We start from the raw sequence: 12,910 nt of genomic DNA, 5'->3' as shown, positions 1-12,910 counted from the left end.
CCTTTTTTTCATTTAACAAAATTTATGTACTGCTTGTCACAAAACGTCTCAGCAGTTTACAAGAAATATTAAACTTCTCAATAAACACACTTAAAAGCAAATAATTGGGAGTTGGGTATGTTTAGCTTAGATAAGAGGAGACTAAGAGGAGATAGAATGGCCATCTTCAAATATCTAAAGAGCTGTCACACGGAAGATGGAGCAAGCTTCTTTTTCTCTTGCTCCGGAGGGTAGTACCCAGACCAGTGACTTCAAATTACAAGGAAGGAGATTCTGACTAAACACCAGAAAGAACTTTGACAGTGGAGCGGAAACCCTCGGATGGTGGTGGACTCTCCTTCCTTGGAGATTTTTAATAAGAGGTTGGAAAACCATCTGTCATGGATGCTTTAGCTGAGATTCCTACACAGCAGGGGGTTGGGCTAGATGAGCCTCAGGGCCCCCTTACAACTCTACCATTCTATGGTCATCTAATTAAAACAGTTAAAACTAGCAGTAAACTAAATCAGATAAAACATATCAACATCTACTTGTCTGGGTAGGCTTGCCTAAACAAAAATGTTTTGATCTGGCACTGAAAAGAAAGAACACACTGAAGATGCCTGTCTGATGTCAGTAGGCAGGGGGTTAACAAAGGGTAGGTGTTCCACTTTAAACTGAAATATTTCATGTATCACTCTCGAAATGATCTTCCCCAAAAGTTAGTAGATATTACAGAATTTCAGGGCTCTATGGATAATGTGGCAAGTGCTTAGTATAGACCTGAACAAACAAAAAGAGCATCAAATTCACAGTAACTGACACAATTCCCACTAAACAAAAACAAAGTACCATTGTGCATAGATGTGGTTTAATGATTTTGTCTTGGAATACTGCTAGTTGGAATTCACTTTGCTTTGGAAAGGATTTTTTGGGGGTACTTTTAAAGGAGTAGGGGATAATCTCCTTGCAGGAAATGTGGATTAGTGTTCCAGATCTAGATAAGACATGCATGTTGTTGATTAGGTCAAGCCTTTGGCATAACAAGCAACAAAAGTAGCAGATAGAGGCCAACCTGCTGAAAGTTTTACCATTTTCATCAACTCCAAAAGGAAACTAGAATCTGAATTAGTAAAGCTTTCTAACTGCCTCTTTCTTCTGATAGAGTATGGCATGAAAAATCTTATTGTTTAATTTTGGTTAATATTTATAATGGTCATAAGCATTATCTGGATCCTTTTTAGCAAGAATTGAGAGCTGCCATAGAAATAAAATCACTATTTAATAAAAACATTGGGAAAAATTGAAATAAAAAGGGGTTATGATACAGTATTTGCTTTAAATGTTGTAGCAGTCCTGATGCAGTAAAGATGGTACAGCAGCTCCCCCCAGTGACCTTACAGAGATAACTAACTCTATATGAACAGAACCCTGGTTTTGCATCATGTTGTTTGTAGCCGAGTTCTATAGTTACAAAAAGTGGACAACATTGCTTCTTTACCCAGTAGTCCTAGGTGTAACCTGAAAACACCTAGTATAGTATAATCCATTTTACAGTGCAATCCTATACATGTCTATTCCATATATGCTGCACCAGGAAGATTTTGGGCATCACATGGCAGGACAGTCTCAAACAAAGGTGTGCTCTCACAAGCCCACCTTCCCAACATGTTTGTGCTTCTGGTTCAGCGACGTCTGTGCTGGATTGGTAATGTCCATAGAATGGAAGATGGCAGGACCCCCAAGGATGTGCTGTATGGGCCTGTTGGCAGACCAACTCTGTTACAAAGATGTCTGCAAACATGACAGGAAGGCTGGCAACATTAACCCCGCTGTGTGGGAATCCCTTGCAGACAACTGGAGTGTCTGGAAATGGCCATGTCGTGTATTCACAGCAGTGACCAGAGGAGAAATGACCGTTCTTCTGGGAGGAGCACAGAGAGAAGAAACGCCATGGTACACCTGCATCAGTACAAGCTGCAACAAAACCTTTATCTCCTGTATTGGTCTCTACAGCCGCCGTAGGCTGTAAGTTTCCAATGGGTTCAACTCCTCTCCGGAAGGTGAGGTTTGTTTAATTAATCAAGCAAGCGCCCCCTCCTCGGACCACATAATCTCCTCTCCCAAGAGCCTCCACTATTTTGGGAGGTTTCCAGGTGGTTTTTGCAAATTCCAGAATCTCCCCGCCCCGCTCGAAACAAACCCCGTGCAACCTCCCTGCTCCCGCCTTTCCTAGCGGCAGAGCATCTGGCCGCAGCTGGGCCTTATTACAAAACCGACCTATTCCGTTTCTACAACAGGCTTTATGACTCCTTTCTCCTACCGCGGAGGGATTGGTTATTTGTAGCTTTGTCCCGCCTCTAGAAGGCAGTGGTTGGCTACCCTTCAGGGGCTTCCCTCGTATGCGGTATTCCATTAGCCGGCAATCTCAAAATTCGTGCGATTGGCTGTCCCGCCTCGCCCCCCTCGAAAGCGGCTCTCCGATTGGCGGGAGGGCGCGCCTCCCTGCTATTGGGGACAGGGGATTCGCTCTCCCCATCTCTCTCTCTCTCTACCTCCGTGTGCTGTGAAGGTGACACTCTCCGTCTCCTCCAGGCAGCGGCGTTCGGGGGGTGTTCCAGCCTTGATATTGTCCTGCAATGTCTCCCGGAGGGAAATCCGTGTTCACTACCGTCCCTCAAGCTCCGCCCGTGGCTGTGTTCCAGCTCACGGCGGATTTCCGTGCCGATGGGGACCCGCGCAAGGTCAACCTGGGAGTGGGAGGTAAGAGAGAAGGGCGGGAGGAGAGAAGCACGCTTGGATGCGGCTCCTGGTCGGAAACGGGTGGTTGAAATCTGATCCCAGGGAGTCCTGGGGAGACGGGCGCTGTCATTCTCTGCAGGCAGGGTGCCCATCACTAACCTGTCCATTTTAAGAGGGGTCCTCTTGAGCCTTTGAGCAGCTGTGAGACAGACAGAAATCCATCAGGTGATGGCATCTCTATAATTGCAGCTCCGTGCCAGGGAACCTTTGCACTTGTTGAATTTCTGCCTACCACCCATCTGTCAAAGAGACACAGAAAAGCTCTGTCTGAAAAGAAATCGATGGGAATGTGACACGGATGCATGACCAAACAATTGGGGGCAGTGATGAAAACAATTTGTTATTTGTATGAATGTTTCACAATCAGCTGATTCAGACATATTTTCTATACTTTCAAAATCCTGCATAAAGTCTAGACTCTAGAGAATCTAGCTCCTGCTGATCGTTGTTGTTTGATTCGTTTTGTTCCTTGCCTAATACCAAATGTTCTCTGTGTGACTCTCAACAATTTAAAAACATGCAAAATTGTAAAGCAGTATAACATTGCAACAATATTATCAGCAGCACAAAACTGCAATGGTTAAGTGCATAGCAACCATAAAACATCATTGGCCATCAAATGGTAAGAAGAAGGGACCATTACTGAAAAAGCCCTTATGCTTTCAGTTGAACATGCATTGGTGTGTGTTTACAATTTTAACTACATTGATGATCTGAACCACTTGGGACCATCTGTGCAACCTCCGGAAAAATTCTTTACTTCTCTTGATGGCTTTCAGGCTTAGCAGGGAAAAATACGCATCAGAATACTTTCCAATTCTGTAGATTAAAAATGGCTAACACTCAATGATCCCTGATCTTCAGAGCGCACAGTTGAAATCCAAGGTGCTTCTAGACTATTTTCAAGAAAGATTTGATCACATATTGGCAAATTGAGATTGCACATTTATAATTTGATTGGGATGTTTTGTGCCACAAACATGCTTCCCCAAAATATTAGACTGTTTGCGATAAGGAGTGTGCTGGGGGAAAGCACTGGAAAGTGCAGAATAACACTGGCTTTTGATGCAGTGTCAACTAACCTTGACTTCTAATCTCCCTGCAACCAAATCTGGATAAATCAGGTTGTCTGGAAGCACCCCGAAAGATAATCACACTGGTAGGTTGTCTCTTGCAATTTGCACTCTTTCTTATGCTCATGCCTTTGCCATTGGATTCATGAAGGAACATCTGAGAAAGTTAAGCAGGAAACTGCATGTAATGATTGGGATGTGGTTCTGCACATATAATCTGTTTTGCCTAAATGGAAGATTTGTACGCTTTTATCTACAGACAGACAGAAGAATGCTCTGTATCCTTAAATACTGTTTATACTTTATGGCATGTAATTTCTCACAGCCAAGTTCAGTTTACAGAAATTGTATTTGTACTTCATCTTACCTGCAGATCTTTGGCTGTACCGTTTATAAATATTGACATGGGGTTCTGTGGTTGATCACAGCAGATCTGCAGAATACAGAAGGATGGTGCCAAAATTGATGCTTTTGATAGGTGTTAAAGACCCATATGGATATGGGCACTGTTCTGCTGTTGATACTTCGATCTGAGGGAGCCATTCAGAAAGCGGTAGAGCTACTAGCAAAGGGGCTGTGTATCACAAGGATCAGTGGCTAAATGGGGGACTTCTACCAATCCTTGAAATGTTGAAGCAATATTGCTAATGAAGCTATGTACCCTGGTTTATAGTCAAAAGTCCAATAACGACAGATGGAAACAAATTGAAGCCGTGAAGAGAAAAACAAGGAAATGGGTCAGGCTGATTGTGGAGAGAAAAGGAATTGTCGTCTCTTTCTTAATCTAATGTTGTCAGATCCAGGACTTTTTTGGATCTTTATCCTTTTTTTACCTGCACTATCCCTCCTGCATTCATTCCCCACTTTCTTCTTTTATCTATGTTCTGTGTCCTGTGACAGTCTCGGTGTATCCTTTATTTTGGGCTTGTTTCCCCAGTTGCTACTGATTGGCTTCCCTCAGGTAAGGGGCCTGTGATGCTGCCTAGACTTTTGGCACCTGATGTTCTTATGACTGGGCTACAGCTGTCAGGAGATCTGGACTGGTGCCCATGCTCTGCTTGGGTGAACCACACGACCTTGAGCAAGTTAATGCCGGGGCCTTGCAGGAACTGGAAAAGGGACTCTGTCCTTAAGAAGCAGAGTCCAGGCTGAGCGTAGTGTTTAGTTAGCTGTCAGTCCTGCAGTTTCTAAAGCATTACCCTTTGCTCCCAAGTTGTACAATCTATGGTTGCCTGTTTCCCCTTTGCCCCAAAGTCACTGCACCTCCTGCAGGTGAATAGCTCAAAGCTTGACCCTCAGCAAACTAATTAGAAGCCAGCTTGCCAGTTCCCTTTTTCTAGTATCCTCTGGAATACTTGTTGTTTGTTGTTTGTGGTGTCTCTTAACTGTGCTCTGCAGCTCATGCTCAGGATTTGAAGTCTTCTTTCTTTAATGGCCCATGCTAGCCCTTTTGCTGCCTTCAGGCATACTCTATGTGTTCTTGGCCTGAAGATCCCGTTAAGCTCTTGATGTACCCGAGCCGCCAAACTTGCCAGGTGCAGTGACCAAACTGTCATATTTGATAGCCTTTTCAATTGGAATAAAGTGCTTGGATTTGAATATGTAAGCAAAGGGGTTGTGGGAATGGCGCTGCATTGGAGACCTCCTGTGTGAGACAGGCATCCCTTTGCAAAAGGATAAAGTGAAAATTGGCAAGTGAGACTGGAAGGAGTAAGGGAGAGAACGAGCTCTCTGTAGTAAGCCTTTTTGTCCATCCTTTTATTTTATACCATACCACTCCTCTGAGAAACTCAAAGCACTGCACATGTCTCTCCCAGACCCCTTCTATCTTCACAACAACCCTGAGAGGTAGGGTTAGGCTAAGAGATGTGTGTCTGTGTCTAGAACCATTCCCTTCCCTTCCACATTGCAGCCTATCGCACAGATGAGGGGCAGCCATGGGTCCTGCCAGTGGTTCGGAAAGTGGAGCAGATGATTAACAAGGACCTCAGCTTGAACCACGAGTACCTGCCCATCCTGGGCCTGCCAGAATTTCGTTCCAATTCCTCACGAATTGCCCTAGGAGACGACAGCCCAGCCATCAAGGAGAACAGGGTGAGCCTGAAGAGGAAACTCCTATTACGAACTTAATCCGTGCAAGTTAAGCCTTATTGAACGCAGAAGAGCTTGATGGCATGGAAGAGATAGGGTGGGAATAGGTTGGCACTGTGGCATATAATCTCTCACTCACACACACATATGTAGATACTGGGGTTTGACTGGAACAGAGGAATTTGGGGACAGGTAAGGATCTCAGTATAGTTAAATGAAGCTATTACAGGAAACTGGATTCTTGCTTATAGGATGCCCAGGCACCTTGTCTTCTAATTATTGCTTTCTCTTTGTTCCAGGTGGGGGGTGTCCAGTCCTTGGGGGGCACAGGGGCTCTCCGTATTGGAGCCGAGTTCCTGAGACGCTGGTACAATGGAACCAACAACACTGCAACCCCTGTCTACATCTCTTCTCCTTCCTGGGGTGAGTGCCAAGGCCTGGCTGGCACTTTTGGCATGGTTTGGGGTAGAGAGAGAGAGAGAGAGGGAAGGCTGGGCTCCCCGTTGTTTACAAGCCTCCTCAGTAGACACGTGTTTCACATACATGTTCGAGGAGTCTTGTGAAGCTTTAGACAGCGGCAATAGCACATCTTAGTAGATTTACCCAGGAACTCAAACTCACATAGGCCTTAAAATGAGGGTGTTTATTGATACACACACATAGAATCAAAATATTCAACACTTCCCTTATGGTAGTAGGGAAAGCCCAACTACACACACACACACACACACACACACCCCTTTGGTTTGGAAGAATTGGCTAAATAATTCTAACCGTGACTAAACTAATACACACAATACACAAGGAGAAGGAAGCACACAGGGCACCAGAGAAGGAGGGGGAGGAACGGGGGAAGGGGTAGGCATCAAGTAGTTTTGACAGAAATACAAGCAGAAATGCTGCTTGAAGCCTGCTAGTCTGTCCCCCACCCCCCTTGGCTCATATTGCAGACTAGGCCTGAGTCATGTACAAGTGGATTAGAGAGGACCTGAGGGTGGCTTCTAAAATGCAGCGTCCCTGCCCCTTGCATGAAGGTAAGAAGCCAAACACAGATCTAGAAACACAGTATTTCTGTCTCTTTCTCTCTAAAGGTAGGAAGGGGGAGCAGATGTGGAGGCTACAATTTATAGGGTGAAGTGCAGGATAGGTCAGATACTTTCCTAGCCCTGATGGGCAGTTCTGAAGAAATAGATCTGGGACATTTTTTTTTAAAAGAATCCCTTCTAATCCTGAACAGCTTGAGCTTTGGCTGAATGATGAATGCTTCTTGTCTTTTCCCCGCAGAGAACCACAACTCTGTTTTCTCGGATGCTGGGTTCAAGGACATCCGAACCTATCGCTACTGGGATGCTGCAAACAGGGGTCTGGACATCCAGGGATTCCTGGAGGACTTGGAGGTGAGCCAGATCTCCTTACGGATTGGGTGTAACATAACCTAGAAGGAAATCTGAATAGGGACTGTGTAGATGTTCTACAGGAGCAACGTTTCCAGCCTATTGTAATATTAGATCTGGCTAGCCAAACATTTGCTAGGATGGTCTGTGTCTCTTGACTGCAAGACAGCACCATGCAGGAATCCCATCTTCTCACTCAGCGGGAGTCAGAGAGCTGTGGGTGGATCTCCCTGTGTGGATCTGATGCTTTCCCTACCACTTCTGTTCATGCCTCCTGAACAGTCATTCCAAACAGGAGGCCCTTTATAGAGCTGCAGCTGGAAGGGGAAATCTGGAGAGCTTGGAAACCTTGATGTGTGTGGAGTTCCTTGGATCACAGTCCATGCTAGTCTTTTAAAAGTGTATGTGTCATTGTTGGTGGCATTGTTCTATGTGAGGGTGCCTTGTCTTGTTAGTATCTATTGTATATACATAGAATATCAGAACTTTATAGAATAGACATAAAATATTTTCAACAATTCTTCACTATCTGATTGAAACCTGTATAGCTCCTATGTCTTATCCATAATGCATATATGTATAGAATAGGTCAGTTGGTAGAGCATGAGACTCTTAATCTCAGGGTCGTGGGTTTGAGCCCCACGTTGGGCTAACAAGTCCTGCATTGCAGAGGGTTGGACTAGATGTGGTCCCTTCGAATTCTACAATTCTGTGTTCATCTGGAATGCAGCATCTTCTACCCGGCTCTTTATTGTACAGTCCCATCAGTGAGTCTCAAACATAAATGGCTAGTGCCACTTGATGTTTAGGGTAATGTTTGATGTTTTATCGTGTTTTTGCTATTCTGCTGGGAGCCACCCAGAGTGGCTGGGGCAACCCAGTCAGATGGGCAGCATACAAATGAATGAATGAATGAATGAATGACTGGGTTTTATTCTCTCTCTCTACCCAGAAAGCTCCGGAGTTCTCCATCTTTGTCATCCATGCTTGTGCTCATAACCCAACTGGCACAGACCCCACACAGGAGCAATGGAAACAAATTTCTGCTGTTATGAAGGTATTAGCAATTCTGCAACAAGGTACTCTCAGAGTCTGTGCCCAAAGCCATATTTCTGGATGTTTTTGAATTAATTTATTAGTACTGCTACATTTTCATCCTGCTCTCCTACCAGGAAGCTCAGCTAAATGGTATATAGTTCCCCCCACCAGTTTTAATTTTACAGCCACCTTATGAGACTGGGGGTGCCGAGAGACAGTGATTGATTCAAGGTCACCCAGTGAGCTCTGCAGCTGAGAGGGGATTTGTATCTATATCTCCCCAGACCTACTGACACCCTAACCAGTAGACACCACTAGAAAACAACTTTTTAATTTTTAAAATGTGTAATTTAAAATAGGTTTCTTTATAGCCACAAATACACTATATTGTTGAGTGAAGGAGTGTGTGGAACCAGTGGTTTTGGTTTCTTCTTTTAAGTGTTTTAATACCTCATTTTAATCCTATTCCCAGGGCAGGTTAGAAAAAGAAGAAAACAATTAAAATGTCAATGTAAAAATCCATGACAAGCATTGTAAAACAGTTGGCAGGATTCAAATTGCGTCTGAAAAGCTTGGGAAGCACCCAAAGGGCAATAAAGTAGGTGCTGAGGAAACATCTCTGGGGGGGAGAGAGCACCATCACTGAGAAGGCCCCGTCTTTGGCAGTCATGTGCTTTCAGGGAGGGCAGTTGAGGATGCCCTGAAGTAAGTGCCAAAGACCAATCTTCTCCCCTTAACTATTCCTTCCTTGCAGCGCCGGTTCCTGTTCCCCTTCTTTGACTCTGCCTACCAAGGCTTTGCCTCGGGTTCTCTGGACAAAGATGCCTGGGCTGTCCGCTACTTCGTTTCTGAAGGCTTCGAACTCTTCTGTGCTCAGTCCTTCTCCAAAAACTTTGGCCTGTACAGTGCGTATATTCATTCAACTTCCCTGCTTCTCGGATTTTGTTCTGTTCTAATGTTAAGCTGCTTTTTTATTTTGGCCTGTAGAAGAACAATTATTGCATTGTATGGTTTTGCTGTTTCGTGCCACTATGGGAACCTGGTTTTTTTTTTTTTTTTTTTTTTTTTTTTTAGAACTGCAAGGTGGGATATAACTAAGTAGAGATTCAAATAAAGGGAAGTGAGAATTTCCTTTTGCCCTGTGGGCTGTTGCACCAGGACTAAGGCTTATGGCTTGACTTTCCTTTCTTTTCCCTCAGATGAGCGTGTGGGGAACCTGACTGTTGTTGCGAAGGATGCCGACAATGTGCAGCGCACCTTGTCTCAGATGGAGAAGATTGTCCGCACCACCTGGTCGAACCCCCCCTCGCAGGGCGCACGTATTGTGGCTACAACACTCACGACTCCAGAGCTTTTTGATGAGTGGTAAGGAACAGCAGGGGCGCGGGTGGCGCTGTGGGTTAAACCACAGAGTCTAGGGCTTGCCGATCAGAAGGTCGGTGGTTCGAATCCCCGCGACGGGGGTGAGCTCCCGTTGCTCAGTCCCTGCTGCTGCCAACCTAGCAGTTTGAAAGCACATCAAAGTGCAAGTAGATAAATAGGTACCGCTGTGGCGGGAAGGTAAACAGCGTTTCCGTGCGCTGCTCTGGTTCGCCAGAAGCGGCTTTGTCATGCTGGCCACATGACCCGGAAGCTGTACGCTGGCTCCCTCGGCCTATAGAGCGAGATGAGCGCCACAACCCTAGAGTCATCCGCGACTGGACCTAATGGTCAGGGGTCCCTTTACCTTTACCTAAGGAACAGCAAGAAGTGGAGGGGTTAAGTTGATCCCTGCCAAGTGGGGATCATGGGCCCCGTTTACTGCCCAACACTTCCCCATTGCTGCCATTTAAAAAAACTGGTGCTGGACTGAACTAATGCTTTTCCCTTGTGAAAGGAAAGCGAATGTGAAGACCATGGCAGATCGAGTCTTGCTGATGCGGGCAGAACTCAGGTCTCGTCTCGAGAAGCTGCACACACCCGGCACCTGGAATCACATCACAGAGCAGATCGGCATGTTTAGCTTCACTGGCCTCAATCGTGAGTACAGCTTTGGGCAGTGTAGATACGCATTGGAAGAGCCTGGGCAGGAAGGAGGGGGTGTGGTATAGGGAATGAAGCAGCTTTCCTGACTTTGCTTGAGGTGATCTAGCAAAAATGGTTCTGGCTTCAATAGTACCTCCTTGCCCCCCACTGCAAGTCCAAGCAACCATCTTTACACAGCTCTCCACTGTGAACAGATCTACCTGTGCATTTCCTTTTTCAATCACTTCACAGGATCTCTTCACATTGCATCCACTTTCTGGTTGCTTACCAGCGTTATTTCCTGCTGTGACCTCAGCTGCAGCCAGCAAACCTTAGTAATGGCTGCTCTGGTTACCTGATGAGATGCCTGACACAATTTTTCCTCTTGCTCTTTCTCCAGTTAAGCAAGTACAATTCATGATCAAGGAAAAACACATCTACCTGATGGCCAGCGGCCGCATAAACATGTGTGGCCTGACCACGAAGAACCTGGATTACGTTGCCAGCTCCATCCATGAGGCCGTCACCAAGATCCAGTAAATCGGTTGCATGTAACTTTCCCCCTACGTTTTGGGTTATTTTAAAACCAACAGAAGCCTTTGGAAAGTGGGAATTTTAGGCAAAGAAATAGCCAGGGGTCAGGAAAGGGTGTCTTAACACTATTGCCTCTTGCCACTTTTCTGGTTAAAATTCTACCACTCTCTGAAGCTGCTACCAGCCCCCTCCCCACTGCCTCAGTGTGGGACAACAGAGTACCCATTTCTTCCTTTGGCCAGAGAATTGAGTAGAAAAGTGGTTGTGGTGTGAGAAAGGGTTACGCTCCCCCCACCCCACCCCGCAACAAGCATCCCTAAGTTTTTGAAAAACCCAAAACAGTGGAAGAAAGAAACACACAACTGCATGTAACATCTAGTTTGGCCCTATGAAACAAGAAAAACTGAATCCCTCCATACTGTAACACATAGTTTGTCTGCTCTACCAATTGAGCTAATCTCTCATACCTCTTTGCTCAATATGGATTGAGAACAGCACTTTTGTCTGCATAGCTTCTTCCCGACTTTTAAATGGCCTTCGGTTTGAGTGTGTGAGCAGGTGGCAGTGGGAATTTTCCTTCTTGGGGTCCACTTTGTACACTTGGCATTAACAGCACCTAACTATGGAATCCAAGCACATGGCCTCTTCCGGCTGCCTTGTCTGCATCTCCGTTTGCACTTTATGTAACCAATCCTCTCTGGCTCATGCCTGTTCCAGTAGAAGGGTTGGGCATTGTGGGATATGTACCAAAAACGACTGGTCTCCTTGTATGAGCTGAGCGGGTTACTTCAGGGAGCGAGGCTGGTGCCGCTTCCCTGGTTTCCAGCCTTGCACAAGGAAAGATTGTAATCTTAATAACCACCTTTTCTGTCAGTACAACCAATAAAACATCTCTTCATGCCATACCTGTCTTTTGGCCAACTTGGGGCTGGGGTGGAGAAAGGAAGAGAGCTGTCAGTTGTGTGTGTGATCTTCAACCCCCATTGGAACAACCCATTACTGCATCCAGGCACCTATTCTTACTCTCCACTTGAGCTTTCCCTGCCTCAGTCTCTCCAGTTGTCAGATTAAGAGGTGATGCTCTTGTGGTAGCTCCGAAACTAGATACTCTGCCTGGAAACATTGATGAGCGAACTATCAAGAGTATCGTTTGGTAGAAGGAAGGGTGATGTTACTACTGATGTAGTTGGTGAGGGTGATGCTCACAGTCCACAAACTGTACTCCTGCTTCTCGTCTACAGCACCTGAAGCTTCTTTCTGCCATACAAACTGAGGCAAGGGATGATCTGTGAAGAGAGCTGGTGCCACTGCTGCCTTTGCTTCAGCAAAACTGAGTGAAGAGGCAAGCTTTGAACCTTGAGACATGCAATGTTTGTGTGTGTGCAGCTCTCTGCTGCTCTAGAGGAGCACGCTATCTTTGCTCATTGTTACACAAGTTCCTAAATTTGATCCTTCTACATCGGAAAATCTTTCAGCGGCTCCTTTTCACTGGGAACAACATATTGATCATATTTGCTTTTCCATCTTTGTATGGTTGCAACAACCCCTCTGTTCCTGCCAAAGCCACACTTTTCTCCTTGTCCATCAAGTTAGCCCCACTCTAAACCAGAACTGGGTTAGAGTCCCACCTCGGGCAAAAGATTCCTGTATTGCCCCTGTGGTCCCTTCCAACTCTACAATTCTACAGTCCTACAAAATAATAGCTACAATAAAGGATATATTCCAGCTTGAGAAGACTAGAGGTGAGCAGGACATCTTGGTACCTTGACTGCAAAATTTGGCTTACAAGCGTTCTACCCCATACTTCTCATTTATGCATTACAGGCATTAACAAAATTGAGTATGAAGTGATGTAGGATGAGAATTTGCCTGCAGTGTAGAGGTGAAAAGCGTTTTCCAGCCGCAGAGCAGCATTCCCTTCTGGGTAATGGTGGGGGTGGGTGGCACATGCCAGTGGTGGGCAGAGCTGGAGGTAAAAGCAAGCAGAGCAACTAA

General features: G+C 45.6%; 1 protein-coding gene across 1 annotated transcript; it reads left to right on the top strand.

Annotated features, from left to right (window-relative positions):
* The first annotated feature begins 2,526 nt into the window (after window positions 1–2,526).
* On the top strand, window positions 2,527–11,818 carry GOT1 (glutamic-oxaloacetic transaminase 1). The gene is made up of 9 exons (XM_033149913.1): window positions 2,527–2,742; window positions 5,767–5,948; window positions 6,245–6,368; window positions 7,230–7,342; window positions 8,292–8,396; window positions 9,132–9,282; window positions 9,577–9,742; window positions 10,254–10,396; window positions 10,782–11,818. The coding sequence occupies exons 1-9, from the start codon at window positions 2,619–2,621 to the stop codon at window positions 10,919–10,921; spliced, it is 1,248 nt and encodes a 415-aa protein (XP_033005804.1). The 5' UTR covers window positions 2,527–2,618; the 3' UTR covers window positions 10,922–11,818.
* Window positions 11,819–12,910: the final 1,092 nt, after the last annotated feature.

Source organism: Lacerta agilis, chromosome 5 (genome assembly GCF_009819535.1).
Source record: "Lacerta agilis isolate rLacAgi1 chromosome 5, rLacAgi1.pri, whole genome shotgun sequence".
Lineage (NCBI taxonomy): Eukaryota > Metazoa > Chordata > Lepidosauria > Squamata > Lacertidae > Lacerta > Lacerta agilis.
This window is presented reverse-complemented; position numbering and strand designations above follow the sequence as displayed.